This window comes from Lynx rufus, unplaced genomic scaffold (assembly GCF_022079265.1).
Source record: "Lynx rufus isolate CCGP_SWC_20201006 ecotype Redwood Valley unplaced genomic scaffold, mLynRuf1.p SCAF_6, whole genome shotgun sequence".
Classification (NCBI taxonomy): Eukaryota; Metazoa; Chordata; class Mammalia; order Carnivora; family Felidae; genus Lynx; species Lynx rufus.
The window spans coordinates 145584664-145602070 of NW_025814878.1; the positions used below are offsets into that span (position 1 = coordinate 145584664).

At 36.5% G+C, this 17407-nt stretch overlaps 1 protein-coding gene across 2 annotated transcripts; it reads right to left on the reverse strand.

Moving 5' to 3' along the window:
• Nucleotides 1–11818: 11818 nt before the first annotated feature.
• On the reverse strand, nt 11819–13832 carry LOC124529324 (olfactory receptor 2W1-like). Of its 2 annotated transcripts, XM_047103184.1 has the most exons (2): nt 12919–13832; nt 11819–11834 (listed from the first exon to the last, which is right to left on the reverse strand). In XM_047103184.1, exons 1-2 carry the CDS (start codon nt 13830–13832, stop codon nt 11819–11821), a joined length of 930 nt encoding a protein of 309 aa, XP_046959140.1. The 2 variants fall into 2 exon arrangements, with proteins under 2 accessions (XP_046959140.1, XP_046959139.1); XM_047103183.1 differs by lacking the exon at nt 11819–11834 and having other exon boundaries at nt 12888–13832.
• Nucleotides 13833–17407: the final 3575 nt, after the last annotated feature.

Below are 17407 nucleotides of genomic sequence, written 5' to 3' on the forward strand. Positions count from 1 at the left end.
AATAAAACACAAAAAGCAAAAGCTCACTGAATCAAGGTGAATAGTCTTATAAGTAACATGCAGATCAAGAAATAAAACCTTGCCAAGCACCCCAGGAGCTTCTCTTTGTGACTTGTCCCAATCACTACCATTCCATGTCTCCCATAGTATTCACTATCCTCATGTTTATAGTAGTCACTTCCTTGTATTTTAATAGTGTGATTACCCAAATGTGAATCTGCAGACAATATTGTTTAGTTTGGCTCCTTAAATTTTTTGTCTTTTGAGTTTCCTTTAATATTAGAATACGCTCTTAGATTTGTGTTCCCAGATTAAGTGCTAGATGGTTGTCAACTGTTGTTCACACTGTATGAAGTTTAATTACCATGCTTTTCTGGTTGCTATCCATTGGATTTACAGTGGATTCTCAAATGCCTTGGATTAGTTAGTTGAGACGTGAACACAATGCTGCAGATGTGCTATGTCATTGAAGAAAGCAGTGAGCATTCATGATGCACACAGAGTTTCTAAAATATATGCTAAGTAGGTTTAGCAGTAATTCTAAACTGGCTCAGTTTAAGCTTTGGGTCACATAAGGCCCTACGTATACTAATTGGAAGTGTCCAGCCGGTGTTATACCTTATGTAATTTAATATTGTGAATCCAAAATAGGGCTTTCATTTTATGCTTACAAACATTTTCCACATTGTTTTGAACCATGGGTCTCACCTTTTAGCTGTCATTGTCATTTTAATTCAGAAGTCAATGTTTAATTAAAACTGTGAGTGCAAGCAGATGAAACAATGTTAAAAAAGAGGAAAGCTATGCTGTCACTGAAACAGGTTTTCATTTTTCATGGTGTGGACTTTAGTTTCTAAAGGTGCAGCATGAGCTTACATTTTTGTTTGTTCAGTGAAATTTAAGACAAATGGAACAAATATATTTAAACATAATTTGAATGTAACAATGATGTGGAAAGAAAACTAGAAAGAATATTAGAACATATTTACGTTTCAGGAGTGAAGAATTCACAGCTCGCATGCTCTTATGTAGCCCAAAGGTACCCATATTGCCATTTTTAAACAGGTAATCAGAAGGATTCTTGTTTGGCAAGTTACAGAGTCCATGAAATACTGATGAGACACCACTCTCTTATACTAACTCCACAATCACATTTGGATTTAAATGCAACAGCTGAGCTTAGATTCAGTGAAGTCTCTAATGTGGATGTTGGAGAAAAACTAGAATCATGATAGGTGGCAAAGTTGACAAATTTGGTTTCGTAAATGTGTTTTTTATGGGATATTTGTAGTCTTTTAGTAAGCACTCCCATTAGACACATTTGTGGGCTGATGTCTGCCCATGAAAGGAGAGCCCTTCTCTGGTATACTTGTGCTCCAAGAAGTGTTTATGTAGAACATGAAGGCTAGTCGGTGAATGTGGTGTAGACCGTGGGGACTGGTGCCCCACAGAAGTGATTAACAAATCTTAGACTATGGTCAGACGCTTCTCCAGACTACTATTTTAGGAAAGGTTCCCTTAAGACACAGGGTTTCATCTTGCCTTTTTTTTTTTAATTTCTTGCATGGAAATTAATTTCAGAGATGGATTTATTTGTGTATTATATTTACTATTGAAGATTTCAAATATAATGTAAACTGTCTACAAAAATTAGTACATTTAACTCAACTTTTTTTTTATCAAGTTGAAGAAATGTATGCATTATCTAGGTGTTGTGTTTGCCAGAAGATAATATAGGCCAAAAAATTACAGAATCATCTTAATTCTGTGGTAAGTGAGCCATATCACCATTGTTCCTTTTTCAATCAATTAAAAAATAATACCATGAACATATTTTGGCCTACCACTCAATTCAAGAACTGGGATCTTAAATTTATAGCTACTTGTCCCCTTTTACAATTCTTATTCCTACCTGACCCTTGGTAAATCATGATCCTGAATTTTGTGTTCATTATACACTTGCATTAGAATGTAGTTTATGTATTGACACACCCACACACATACGCTGATGCCTAAATAGCATGTATTTTAAAGTTTAGTTCATTTGAACTTTCACAAATGGTATCATATCTTATATGTTCTTTTGGCATTTTCCTTTTTTCACCCTTTTGTCACTGAGATTATCCAATATTTAGGGGTAACTGTGGTTCATTTATTTCCACTACTGTATAATATTCCATTGTGTGAACATATTATAATTATTTTGTCTCCTCACTCACTGATGGCCATTTTGGCTGATTATACTTTTGGACTCACATGAAAGACATTAGTTAAGATGAACAATTTTGTTCACATCTCTTGGCTTAGTGTATGTAAGAAGGTCTTTTGGATGTATGCCTAGGATAGGAATTGCTGGTTATGGAATAGGCAAACTTTATAAGATATTTTCCCCTAAAATGTTTTTATCAATTTCTCCTACCCTAGTTTTGTATAAATTATTCAATTGATTTACATTTTCTCCACACCTGGTCCAGTGGACTTTTAAATTATTGCCAACTGAAAGATTATAAGTATTATCTAGCTGTAGCCTTGATTTCCATTTACCTAAAAACTAATGAGGTTGACTTATCTTCATATACTTCTGCTGTGTAACATTGTCCTTCTTTGAAAACCCATTTGTAGGTTCTGACAACTGTTCTTTGGCCTTGCTTCTCTTTTTTAGTTACTAATTTTTAGAGATTTGTATAATTTCTTTTAACTCTCTGTTGGTTGTGTGCCTGGCAATATTTTTTCTTAGTTTTTCCTTGGCATTTTACTTTAACTTTTTAGATGTTTACTTATTTTTGAAGGAGAGAGAGAGACAGAATTTGATCGGGGAGAGGCAAAGAGAGAGGGAGACACAGAATCTGAAGCAGATTCCAGGCTCTGAGTGGTCACCACAGAGCCTGATGTGGGGCTAGAGCACACAAACTGTGAGATCATGACCTGAGCCAAAGTTGGATGCTTAACCGACTGAGCCACCCAGCTGCTCCCTCAGCATTTTACTTTAATAGAGATGTCTTTTGCTGGTCAGAATTTCTAAATTTAATCATGGAAGAATATCTTAATTAATCTTTAGTAATCCTTCTCTATTCCAGAGTCAGAATGATATTTACATATATATTTTTTTCCTAATCATTTTGAAGTCATACCTTAAATACACCTGGAATTAATTTATTGTATGGCAGAGCATAGGGAGCCAAATTTGGTTTTCCATATGAATAGCCAAATTCCAGTTTAATTTATTAAATATTTTTCTTTTCCCAGTGATGCCATCGTATCTCTTTATTATTAAAATCCTTCATATGTGTGTGTGCATGCGAGGGGGCTGGTATGTTTCTGGGCCTAGAATTCTCCTGTAGTGCTCAGTGAATCTTTTTCTGCAACAATACCACCCAGTGGCAACCTCAAATAAACAGCCTAGCCTTACACCAAAAGGAAATAGAGAAAGAACAACAAATGAAGCCCAAAGCCAGCCAAAGAAGGAAATAATAAAGTTTAGAGCAGAAATAAATGGTATGGAAACCAAAGAAACAGTAGTGCAGGTAAATGCAACCAGGGGTGGCTCTTTGAAAAAATGAATAAAATTGAGAAACTCCTCACCAGATGCATCAAGAAGAAAAGAGAAAGGGCCCACATAAATAAAATCACATATGAGGGAGGAGAAGTAACAAGTAACACCACCGAAATACAAGCAATATAAGAGAATGTTTTGAAAATTTATATGTCAACAAACTGGGAAATGTGGGAGAAATGAATAAAATTCTAGAAACATATAAATTACCAAAGCTGAAAAAGGAAGAAATAGAAAGCCTGAAAATACTGATAACCAGCAAGGAAAGTGAACGAGGAATACAAAATCTCCCAGAAAACCAAAGTCCAAGCCCAGAGGACTTCATTGGAGAGTTCACCAAATTTTTTTTTTAATTTTTTTTTCAACGTCTATTTATTTTTGGGACAGAGAGAGACAGAGCATGAACGGGGGAGGGGCAGAGAGAGAGGGAGACACAGAATCGGAAACAGGCTCCAGGCTCTGAGCCATCAGCCCAGAGCCTGACGCGGGGCTCGAACTCACGGACCGCGAGATCGTGACCTGGCTGAAGTCGGATGCTTAACTGACTGCGCCATGCAGGCGCCCCCACCAAATATTTAAAGAGGTGTTAATAGTCATTCTTCTGAAACTATCCCCCAAAAAATAGAAATGGAAGGAAAACTTCCAAATGCATCTATTAGGCAAGCATTTCCCTGATTTCTAAACCAGGCAAAGACCCCACTAAAATGGAATATTACAGGCCAATATCCTGGATGAACATGAATGCAAAAGTTATCAAGAAAATACTAGCAAATAGAATCCAACGGTACATTAAAAGAACTATTCACCATGATCAAGTGGGAGTTATTCCTCTGCTGCAAAGTTTTTCAATATTGGCAAATCAATGTGATTGTTGTGATCAATAAAAGAAAGGATAAGAGACATAGGATGCTGTTAATAGATGCAGAAAAAAAATTGATAAGGTACAACATCCATTCATCATAAAAACACTCAATAAAGTAGGGATAGAAGGAACATACCTCCACATACATCATAAAGGCCCTATACAAAATATTCAAAGCTAATGTTATCCTCAGGGGAGAAAAATTGAGACCTGTACCTCTACATTCAGGAACAAGAAGGGATGTCCACTCTCACCAGTGTTACTTAACATAGTACTAGAAATCCTAGCCTCTGCAATCAGACAACAAGAAAAAAAAAAAAAGAGCATGCAAATCAGCAAGGAAGAAGTCAAGCTTTCATTATTCAAGGATGACATGATTCTCCATGTAGGAAACCTGAAAGACTCCACCAAAAAGTTACTAGACTGATAAACAAATTCAGTGAAGTCACAAGATACAAAACCAGTGAACAGAAAAATTCTGCATTTTTATTTGCAAATAATGAACTGGCAGAAAAGAAATCAAGAAATCCAGCCCATTTACCATTGCACCAAAAACCATAAGACAACTACGAATAAACCTAACCAAAGAGGGAAAATGGATGTACTCTGAAAACTATAGAATACTCATGAGAGAAATGGAAGATGACGTGGAGAAATGGAAAAACATTCCATGCTCATGGATTGAAAAGGAAAATATTGTTAAAATGTCCATATTAAGGCAACTAAACCATATCGAAATACAACGGACATTTTTTGCAGAGCTAGTAGCAACAATCCTAAAATTTGTATGGAACCACAAAAGACCCCAAATAGCCAAAGCAATCTAGAGAAGCAAAGCAAAGCTGGAGGCATTACAATTCTAGACTTTCGGTTGTGTTACAAAACTAATCATTAAGATAGTATGGTAGTGGCACAAAAACAGACACTTAGATCAATGGAACAGAATAGAGAACCAGAAATAGACCCATAACCATACGGTTAACTAATCTTCAACAAAGCAGGAAAGAATATCCAGTGGAAAAAAGACAGTCTCTTCAACAAATGGTGTTGGGAAAACTGGAGACCGACATGCAAAAGAATGAACCTGGACCACTTTCTTACACCATACACAAAAGTGAATTCAAAATGGATGAAAGACCTAAATGTGAGAGAGGAAACCATCCAAATCCTAGAGGACAACTAAGACAGTAACCTCTTTGACATTGGCCATAGCAAGGTCTTACTAGAAAATTCTTGTGAGGCATGGGAAACAAAAGGAAACATGAACTGTTGGGACTTCACCAAGATAAATAGCTTCCACACAGAAAAGGAAACAACCAACAAAACTAAAAGGCAGCCTATAGAATAGGAGAAGATATTTGCAAAAGACATATCTGATAAAGAGATAGTATCCAAAAATATAAACAACATATAACACTTAACACTAATAAAACAAAAAATCCAGTTAAAAATGGGCAGAAGAAAAGAATAGACTTTTTTTCCAAGGAAGACATCCAGTTAGCCAAGAGACACATGAAAGGATCTTAACATCACTCATCATTAGTGATGATCAAAACCATAGTAGTACCTCATCACTTGTCAGACACCTATCAGAATGACTAAAATTAACAACTCAGAAAACAACAGATGTTGGCAAGGATGCAGAGAAAGGGGAACTGTCTTAAACTGCTGGTAGAAAGGAAAAGTGGTGCAGTGACTCTAGAAAACTGTATGGAGGTTTGTCAGAAAACGAAAAATAGAAAAACCCTACCACTCAGTAATTGCACTGTTAGGTACTTCCCAAAGTTTATGAAAATGCTGATTTGAATTGCATCCCGATATTTATAGCAGCATTATCTGAAATAGTCAGATTATGGAAAGAGTACAAATGTCTATTGACTGATGAATAGATAAAGAAAATATGGCATATAGATATATATAATGAAATATTACTCAACGTTCAAACAGAATGAAATTGTTTCCATTTGCAACAATGTGGATGGAGCTAGGATGTATTGTGCTAGGTGAAATAAGTCAGAGAAAGACAAATACCATATAATTTTGTTTATATGTGGTATTTAAGAAACAAAACTGGTGAACATAAGGGAATGGCGGGGGAAGAGGAGTGAGGAAAACAAACCACAGAAGACTCTTAATGATAGAGAACAAACTGAAGGCTGATGGAGGGATGTGGGTGGGAAATGGGCTAGATGGGTGTTGGGCATTAAGGAGGACACTTGGCATGAACACTGGATATTGTATGTAAGTGATGAATCACTGAATTCTACTCCTGACGCTAATATTGAACTGTATGTTGACTAACATTAGAAAAAAAATAGGCCAGGCAAGTTGTCTTATAGAATCTCCTAATTCTGAATAATTCCTTTTAGACTAAAACTGATATGAAATACAAGGCCTTTTCATGGTTAGTGCTTTTCCTCCTGCTGCTGCTGCTCTTGCTAGAGGGCCACTAAGGATTTAGCTGCGAGGCCTTTCTTGCTGTTTAACAAACACATCAAACATTTCCCTTGCAACTTCCTGGGAATACTCTTCCTCATAAGTGTCTTGAGACTGACCCCCCTGCTTTATTCAGGTCTCTGCTCAGAGAACTCTCCTGGACTGCCTTTTCTAAAATAGCACTCTCCACCACTCTTTCCTAAAGCTGCTCTTTCTTTTTCTCCTTTCTCTCTCTCTCTCTCTCTCTTCTTTCTTTCTTTCTTTCTTTCTTTCTTTCTTTCTTTCTTTCTTTCTTTCTTCCTTTCTTTCTGATTCAGCTTTATTGAAGTACAATTCAGACATAAAATTGTAAGATATTTAATGTGTCCATCATGGGGAGTTGATATATGTATACACTTTGAAAAGATACTCTCCCGCATCTAGTTGATTTAACACATCCATAGGCTCATGTACTCCTTAAATGTTTATTTATTTTTAAGAGAGTACAAGAAGGGGAGGGACAGAAAATAAGGAGACAGTGGATCTAAAGCAGGCTCTGTGCTGACAGCAGTGAGCCTGATGTTGGGCTCAAACTCATGAACTGCAAGATCATGGCCTGAGCTGATATTGGACACTCAACCGACTGAGCCACCCAGGTGGCTCATCACCTCATGTATTTATTTTTTGACTTAGTAAGAACATTTCAGTTCTACTCTCCCAGCAGATTTCAATTATGAATTATAGTGTTATCATCTGTAGACACCATATTTTACATGAGATCCTCATGCCTTATTCACCTTAAGCTGAAGTTTGTACCTGTTTATCAACTTCTCCATATTTCTCCCACCCTCAGCCCCTATCAACCAGTTTTTTTCTCTCTGTTTCAATGAGTTTGACTCTTTTTTTACAGATTCCACATATAAGTGACATCATGCAGTATGTGTGTTTCTGTGACTTACCTAACTTGGCATAATGCCCTCAAAGTCTATTCATGTTTTCACTGTGGTGGGGTATATACCTATATAAATATATAAATGTGTGTGTGTGTGTGTGTGTGTATGTATATATATACCTCTGTGTGTGTGTATGTATATATGTATATGAAATCATATATATATATACACATGTATATGTATATATGTATATATATATAATCACAAATCATAAATTACCCATTAATATGAATTTATTTCTGAGATGCCCCTTTGTTCTGTTGATATATGTGTCTATTCTTGTATTAACACCACATGGCTTTGATTACTATGGCTTTTAATATAATTTGGAATTAAGGTGTGTAATGCCTTCAATGTTGTTGTTCTTTCAAGATTCCTTTAGCATTTCCAGGCTTTTTTTGGTTCCATACAAATGTTAGAATTATTTGTTGTATTTCTAGGAGAAATGCCATTGGAATTATGAATGGGATTGTATTGAATTTGTAGCTGGATTTGGGTAGTATATACATTTAAAAAATATTTTTCCAACCCATAAGTATGGACTGTCTTTCCATTTATTTGTGTGTCTTCAGTTTTTTGCATCAATCTTATACTTTTCAGTGTACAGGACTTTCACATCCTTGGTGAAATTTATTCCTAGATATTTTATTCTCTTTGAGGTGATGGTAAATGAGGTTAGTATTCTTAATTTCCATTTCTAGTAGTTTGCAATTGTTCTATAAAAATGATGTATTTTTGTTTATTGATTTTGTACCCTGCAACTTTAAAGAATTGTTCACTAGCTCACTTTTATGGTGGAATCTTTAGGATTTTCTATATATGATATCATGTCATCAGCATATGCAGACAGTTTTATTTCTTCCTTCCTTATTTGCTTGCCTGTATTTCTTTTTCTTGCCTAGGTGCTCTGGCTCTGACTTCTAATACTGTGTTGAACAGAGGTGGTGAGGGTGGACATCCACCATTGACTATGATGTGAGCTGTGGGCTTGTCACATAGGCCTTGAGCATTTTGTGGTGTAGGCCAATTCAAAGACTGAAGGCAGGGCTCACAGGGACCCATTTCTCATGCAGAAGAGGGCAGGGGAGTGTGCCTCCTTGGAAGGCCCAGCGAGGCTGGGGCAGAAGTCTGGAATACTGGTCCTCCTTATGATAGGGATGGTCAGGGTTTATGCCTGAAGGACCATCAGCCCCCAGTAGTGCCTTGGCACCTGTGGCATCATCCCCCAAAAGGTAGCATGGGACCTGTGGCTTGAAGCAGAAATGGCAGTAGTGCAGTTAATATAGAGTATTTACTGGTTGGCAAGCACACTGATAGGCAAGTACTCTGAAGATTAGAAAATTTGAGATTATACCTGGGGAAGGGGAGCCCAAAATGGAAACACTGGACGTCCTGCTAAAGCTGCAATTGGCGACTGATGAACACATTGGAAAACAGTGATAACGAAGAAAAGCAATAGGCCATATATTTGTACTCAGAGTTCATGGAACATTTCTTCCCAGTAAGATACAATGACACAACGGACAGAAAGTTTTCTTTTGATATTTTAGTTGGCAAACAAGGGGGTAAAACATGACCCATAGTTTTCACACGGCTGCTATAAATGTGCGCTTAACATCATAGAGGAAATAGGTGAAAGTTAAGTTACTCTCGGGGAGTATTTCCTTTCATGTTATCACTGCAACCTAAAGCAGAGTCTAGTTTCTCTTGAATCCTCAGCTCCAAAGAAAATGTACGGATTTATGAAGGAGTGATAGTAATGAGTGTCCTCCTTAAGAAGTGGCTGCTGTTTCTGAAAAATGACAAGTAGCTAATAATATTCTGAAAAGTATCCCTAAAAAGCAAAAAGGAGTTGTTTTCTTCTGACACAGATCTGCCGTTGTTTAACAGAACTGAAAGCAAAGAGTAGAAGTAGCTTCATATAATTAGGACAAGTTTGCTGCCAATAGAATTACGAACACTGTTAGTTTTACAACCTTTTTAGACTTAGACTGGTGGGGTTGAGATTTTCAACCTATGTGTATCATTTGTAGCAGTCCCGTTAGTTTCTAAAAGCAATATTTATGAGGCAGTAGATAACTAATACAGAAAGAGTAAGATGACTGTTTCCCCAAATTTGTGGTAACACATGGTGTTGTCAAATTTTTCTGTAGTTCCAGGGAATCTCCAGCATTTAAACCTGATTAATGGAGGCTATCCTTGGATCCAAGGTGTCAGCCACTAACCTAGAAGACCATTCATACCTTCCTGAGGTGCTAGAGCCTGGGTATGCTGCCTTTTCAGTCGATTTGGGCCAGGGGAGATCGCAGTCATCTTTGCAGTCAGGGACAAGCACGTGCTATGACACTGAGACATTGGTTTTCAATCTTTTTGCCATTGTCAGCAACTCCCTCCCAGTGACGTTTTCACATCACAGTTGCACTGTGTCTATTCATGTACTGTGGTTTTTTGGAGGGCTACCCATCAGTGTATTTGCTAAGAGATTTTCCACTTCTCTAGGAGCCAAGGTTTTCTCCCTTGGAAGTGATATATATGACATGAATGCATACTCTGGGGAAGGAAATCAGATACTCAGTGTGACAAACTTTAGTATGGATTGGAAGAAATTAAAAGGAAATCACTTATAAAGGTAGAATTCACTGTTTCTAGGTTGAGGTATTGGGAACCTTTTTATTTCTCTTTTTTGTTGTTGTTGTTGTTGTTTAATTTCCAGATACACACTTAATGGAATCTATAATATTATGCACATGAAAAAAAAATGTATTCTATCTTTCCCTTTTCTTACTTTGCAAATGTCCTAAACGTTAAAAGCCTGAAGATGTTGCTCTAGTATTTATTACCCAATGAATCTTTGACATATTCTGTAGAATAATAACATTTTCATGTATATTTATTAAAAATGGTTCATTCACTTAATAGTACTATAGATATTTACAGAGTATGTATTTCATGTTAGAAGCCAATTTAGACACAGCAAAATCTCACATGAATAAGAGGTTCTGTTATTGAAAACTTCACCAATGTCTTTTCCTCAAACGTTTACACAAGTAAATATATAAAAAGACATAATGCCATTATAGTGACAGGAGCAGGTTTTGGAGGGAATTCAAAGGACAAATTCTGAGGTTTGTAATGACATTTCTCATGAGATAAGATATCAACTGAGTGTAGAAGTTGAGTATGAGTTTTTTAAGTGACAGACTACTTGTTTATCAAATTTGAGATCAGCTTTTTTCACAAAGAAAAGTTGATATTCATTTTCAGTGGCCAGACAGTCACCATCTTACATGTTCTCCTCTCAATCTCCTTACAATTCCACCAAGTTTATATTTTCTCTGTGCCTTCATATGTTTGGGTATCATCATCCTCTTTCAGATCTTATTTTTATCAAGGCTGACACACCTGGAAATTTTAATGTTACCTCAAAAAAAGAATGACAACTTCAGGTTTTTCACTGTGGAACCCTGGAAACCAGAAAGTTTAAATATGATGGAGAAAAGACAATGAAGACTTACAACCCCATACTCACACCCAAATATTCTGGGTAGATGGCAGCTTACTCAGCCTTGAAATCACAGAGCACGAGCACCATAAATGTGAGGACTCTCACATGCAGAGGATTTCCAATCTCTGAAATGGTCACCTTGTAGAGAAGGGAAGTGTTTTTTCTCCTAATAGAGATACTCAGAATTTGAATGTATTTCCCAGTAAGACAAAGTAAAAAATAATAGAGAAAAAACAAGACATTGCTAAATTTTTGTTGTGTCAAATAAGAGCATTAAGCTCCTTTGCCAAAATTACCATCAACTGTCACCATAATTCAGTACAAGGAGAGCAATTATAAAACCAAAGAACAAAAGATCGTATTAAATGAAGAATAACATTTTATATTGATTTCACTTAATGAAACTTCTCATTTCCTTCATTACTCTTATCTAAGAGCCTTGAGAAACTATTACCCATTTATTTTCCCATGTCTATAGGAAGGAAATCAATTAAAATCTATAAAACTATGTACATTTTCTGCTTAGAGACTCAACGTCTCCCTATTCTCTGTAACGGTAGTTCTCAAACTTTAGCCTGATCACCTGTAGTGTTGATTAAAAACATCAGCTGCTGGTCCATCTGTATTGTTGGTTGAATAAGTGTGGGGTGGGTCTAATGTTGTTCAGTTTTGGTAAGTTGCCAAGTGATGCTGTTGGTGCTGGTCCAAGGACTGCATGACTTTACAGGAAAAAGCTCAAAATCCTCTTTAGGCCATGGATGGGAAAAGTTAAGCCTTCTAAAAAGGAGACTCCAAAATAGAGTGGCTTAATTAATATTAAATAATAATGAAGATTTTTCTGCTCTAAGAGTCTAGAGGCATTTCTCTGCTGGTGGGTGGTTGTGGTTACACCTTATTGTTCCATTCCCTCTTAGGGATATTGGAAAAGCTAAAAACTCTCCACATTCACATCCTAGACAGCAGGAACAGGAGGGAGAAGGCTAATAATAAACAGCTTCGTATTTGAGAAGATAACCCAGGAATTGCACACATTGTTTTCCTGACATTATGTTGGTGGAAGCCAGTCTTGAAATGTGATATGCAGGATGGGCCCAGTTTAATGGGCCCTGGGCCCAGTTAAAACTTGAGGGAGGAGGTGGATGGGTATCGGTGGGCAGTTGATCTGCACCACAAAAGCCCCAATGACAACAACAGGTGAATAAAATGTAGTGTCATTGCATATAAAAAGCTGGAAGAAAAGTCTGGAAGAAAAAAAAATCACTGTCCAGTGTAACCCTATATTAAAGTAAATTTCCATGTGAAATATTTTCTTAATACCTTGTACATATATTTCTGTACTTAACCACTTTTCACAATTCTAGGTTTACTTGTCTGTAGTTCCTGATTAGTCTTGAAGGCTTTTAAGTATATGAATTCAAGTTTCCTTATGTGTCTGCATCTCTATCTCCTTATAATTTCTGATTTAATTGTTTATAAATCCGTCTATAGCACAATTCTTGATACAAGGTAAACATCCCATAAATGCTGTTTGTGAAAGTGAATCATTCATCTTCTGTTGGTAAAGGTCAATGTTATTTCCTTACCTCTCTTCCATCTAACTCATGACTTTGCTGACCATTTTCTCACATACAGTATTCTTTTTACTGCACTCTTCACATCCTTGTTTCTTAAAGTGTAGATCAGAGGGTTAAGGGTGGGTGTGACGATTGTGTAAAAGAGAGTGAGGAACTTCCCCTCATCTTCAGATGTGCTATTCTGTGGCTTCATGTACATATAAATGATTGTTCCATAAAACAGAGTTACTACTGTGAGGTGGGAACCGCATGTATTAAGTACCTTACGCCACCTTGCTGTTGACTTGATCCTCATGACAGCTTGAGTGATAATTGCATATGAGATGAGAATTAATGATAAAGGTGCTAGAAGAAATATCACTCCAAGAGCATAGACAATGACCTCAATTACTTTTGAGTAGACACAAGCCATCTTGAGCAAGGCTGGCATCTCACAGATAAAATTATTTACCTCCCGGTGCCCACATCTTGGCAACTTCAAAGTCAAGGAGCAAACGGTTAAGGCACTGCCAAGACCACCTAACCAGGCGACAAGCACCATCTTTTGGCAAAGTTGAGGGTGCATTACTACTGTGTAGTGAAGAGGTTGACAGACAGCAGCGTAGCGATCATAGGCCATCACAGCCAAGAGAAGACATTCTGTGGCTCCCAAGTCAAGGGCAAAGAAGAATTGGAGCACACACCCTCCGTAGGTAATAGACTTTGTTGGACCCCATAGATTTACCAGCATCTGTGGGATAATGCTAGTTGCATAACAGAGGTCCAGAAAAGACAAATTGGATAGGAAGAAATACATGGGAGTATGGAGCTGGCTGTCTAGGTTAGATACAAGGATGATGGTTGTGTTTCCTACCAGAGTCACAATATAGAAGATGAAGACAACCCCAGAGATGATGTGTTCTAATTGGGGCCGATCAGAAAACCCCAGCAGGATGAAGTCTGTCATGGAACTTCCATTGTTTTTGTTCATGACTCCTCATAAAGGTCTACGAGATAATACCATGGTAATAAAAAATAGCATCAGCTTTAGGTAGAAACAAAAATCTCTGAAGTTTACATGAGTGTCCAAATTCACTTGTTTTGTGCTCTCTCCCATTCAGAACACCCCTTTTAACACTCTTTGCCAATGCTCAAAGATGCTCTGTGTGTACTCATAAATCAGCATGGTTCTAAAAATAATATGGTAAGGGAGCCTGGGTGGCTCACTTGATTAAGCATCTGACTTTGGCTCAGTTCATGATCTCACAGCTTCTGTGTCTCCTTTTTCTGTATCTCCCCCACTAGTGGGCTCTCTCTCTCTCTCTGTCTTTCAAAAATAAGTGAATATTAATTTTTTTAAATAAATAAAAATGTTATGGTAAACCCAACCACACTGAATTGCAGATCACTGAAAAGGCTTAGTATGCCATGACACCTATGTTCCATGTTTTCTGAGTAAGAATAAATCCATAAGTTTAATGATATAATTTAGGAGTGGAATATAGTTTGAGTTGTTCCTTCTTGAAATTATGACATAAGCATTACTTGATGATGACCAATATTTCCCTTATCAAAGGAGGGGAGTTTGAGGTAAAACATTAAATGAGCAATTTTGTTGGGATAAACTCCACTATTTGGTAGTAGAATCACTTTCCATAATCACTTGCATATGTCTGCATCCAGACATTATCTTCACCCTCGCCACCAACCTCCTCCTCATATTTTCCCTCCTATTCAACATTTCAGACACTGCTATTCCTGTTGTTCCTGTATCAATTTTGGACATTTTGTTATTTTGTCACTTTTTTGTGAATTAGTTTTTGGTGCCAGAAAAAAAAAATCCTCCTTCTTATGAATCATTATTTATATGCTGAGTGGCCCTGTAGTTCTTGGAATATCTTTTGTTACTGCTGTTACACCATTTAAGTTTTTTTATAAATGTTTCTTTATTTTTGAGAGAGAGAGTGAGAGAGAGAGAGAGAGAGAGAGAGAGAAGAAGAAGAAGGAGGAGGAGAGAATATCCAAGGCAGGTTCCAGGCTCTGAGCTGTCAGCACAGAGCCAGATGTGGGATTTGAACTCAAGAACTGTGAGATCATGACTTGAACCAAAGTCAGATGCTAAACTGACTCTGCCACCCAGGTTCCCCTACACCATTTAAATAGACATACTGATTTGTTGTGGAGATAAAAATTGAACTAATTCCAGAAGCATTTGGTTACCACATATACACATCAACAAACTGTGTTAGCTTGTACTCTCCAGGCCATTCAGCAAAATTAATAAGATAGGTAACTTGAACAAAAAGCCATTCATTAAACAATCAGTGAGTTGTTTTTCCCCATGGAACTTACCAATAATATGAGTTGATCTTCTGGTTGCTTCAGAACTCTATAGGTAAAATTTCACTTCAATTCTGAAAGAATATAGAAAAGGGATAAAGTATATACACATTTCACTCTCTGAAGACTTTATCATATTATTAAATAGATGGAGTGTTTAGTGACTGAATTAGTCCACTAATTTATTTCAGCTTTTAATTTTTTATTTATAATTTTTTATGCAGATAATTTCTGACCATGAACTTCAGAATAAGGTTTTTATATTCATAGTTTGTTTGGAACCAAGGCATGATAACTTTATTTGCTGCTAACTGCAGTAAAATAAGGAAATTATATACATATTTCATTGTTACAAGCATCTTAGAACCTAAAAATGTTGTAATCATGATGAAGAAGCTATTATTACCAAGTGGTAAGATGTAGGAATATAGTTTTTCTCACTAGGAAATGGAAATTTAATTTAATTAATGAGTGTGATGTTTATATGTGGTAGGATGTCACCTAAGTTGAGCATAATGCTTAACTGCACAGAATGTGGACTCAGAGCTTTGTGTAAAGTCCCAGCTTTCATACTCAGAAGTAATGAGTCCTTGGACAGTTATGTAACCTGTTTGTTCACCAGCTTCTCCATATATTCAGTGAAGGTAATGATATTCAACAAAGGGAAGTTGTGAGGGCTAGTATTTGTGAAAAAACTAGCAACTGTGCTTGTTTTACTTAATACATTTTAAATAAATTATTAAATTAAGTTTATTTAAATATAAGATTTAAACATTGTATTCACCTATCCACAAATTATTATTATTTTATTTTTTTCTTTACTCTCCTCATTTTTCCCATTGGTAATTTTACCATGATGGTCTAGAACTAAACTGGAATGCTTAAAATTTTATATGTGGATAATTTTTAAATGCACAGACACACATGTACACAAAAGTGCCCAAAAACACAGTGTACATAGTGAACTGTTAAACTCAGAGGCTGGAGAGGACAGAAGACTTAAACTCCCCAAATGCCTTGATTACAAAATGCACTTGGCTTTTTTTTTTTTTACTACATCAGGTGGTGATCATGTTGGGTTGAGAAGGCCATAGAATTTTAGAGTTGACATAGACTCAAAAACCATGATCCAGCTTTTTGTCTTATGATGGAGGTCTTCCACCGAATATTCACACAATTCCTGTTTTCATAGCTCCCTAACTGTCCTTTAAAAGAGAGTCTCATACTTACTCCTTGTGTTGATCTCAGAGATGCCTCTTTAACACCCAGGCACTGCCCATTTTTCTTTATTCTGTAAATATTATGGAATAGGTCAATTCAACATGGCTTCTTAAAAAACAGTTTTATTATAAAGTAAAGCATAGATACAGAAAAAAAACCCAAAATCTCACTGAATCAAAGTGAATATTCTTATAACTAACATGCAGGTCAAAAAATAAAACCTTGCCAAGCATTCCAGTGGCTTCTATTTGTGTCTCGTCCCAAAGATTACCCTTCCTTGTCCCCCAAAGTATTCACTATCCTCATGTTTATAGTAATCACCTCCTTGTATTTTAATAGTGTGATTACCCAAATGTGCATCTGCAGACAATATTGTTTAGTTTGGCTCATTAAATTTTTTATTTGTCTTTTGAGTTTCCTTTAATATTAGAACCTATTATCAAATATACTCTTAGATTTATGTCTCCAGATTAAGTGCTAGATAGTTGTCAGCTGTTGCTCACACTGTATGAAGTTTAATTACCGTGCTTTTCTGGTTACTATCCATTGGACTCACCATGGGTTATCAAATGCCTTGTATTAATTAGTTGAGAAGTGAACACAGTACTGCAGATGTGCTATACCATTGAAGAAAGAAAGCAGTGAGCATCCATGATGCAGACACAATTTCTAAAATATATATTGGGTTTAGCAGGTGAAAAACACCACTGGCTCGGTTTAAGCTTTGGCTCACATAAGACCTCAGGTACACTTATTGGAAGTGTCAAGCCAGAAACTACACATTATGTAACTTAATGTAGTAAATCCAAATATAGGACTTTTCATTTTATGCTCATAAACATTTTCCATATTGCTTTAATCCATGGTCTCAACTTTTAGCTCTTACTGTAATTTTAATTTAAAAGCCATTGTGATATTAAAAATGAGAGAGCACAAGCAGAAGAAACAGATGTTTAAAAAGAGGAATGCTATGTTTTTACTGAAATAGGTTTTCATTTTCCGTGG

Coding starts and splice junctions, on each gene's coding strand:
- LOC124529324 (XM_047103183.1), bottom strand. CDS start 13,832: ATGAACAAAAACAATGGAAGTTCCATGACAGACTTCATCCTGCTGGGG.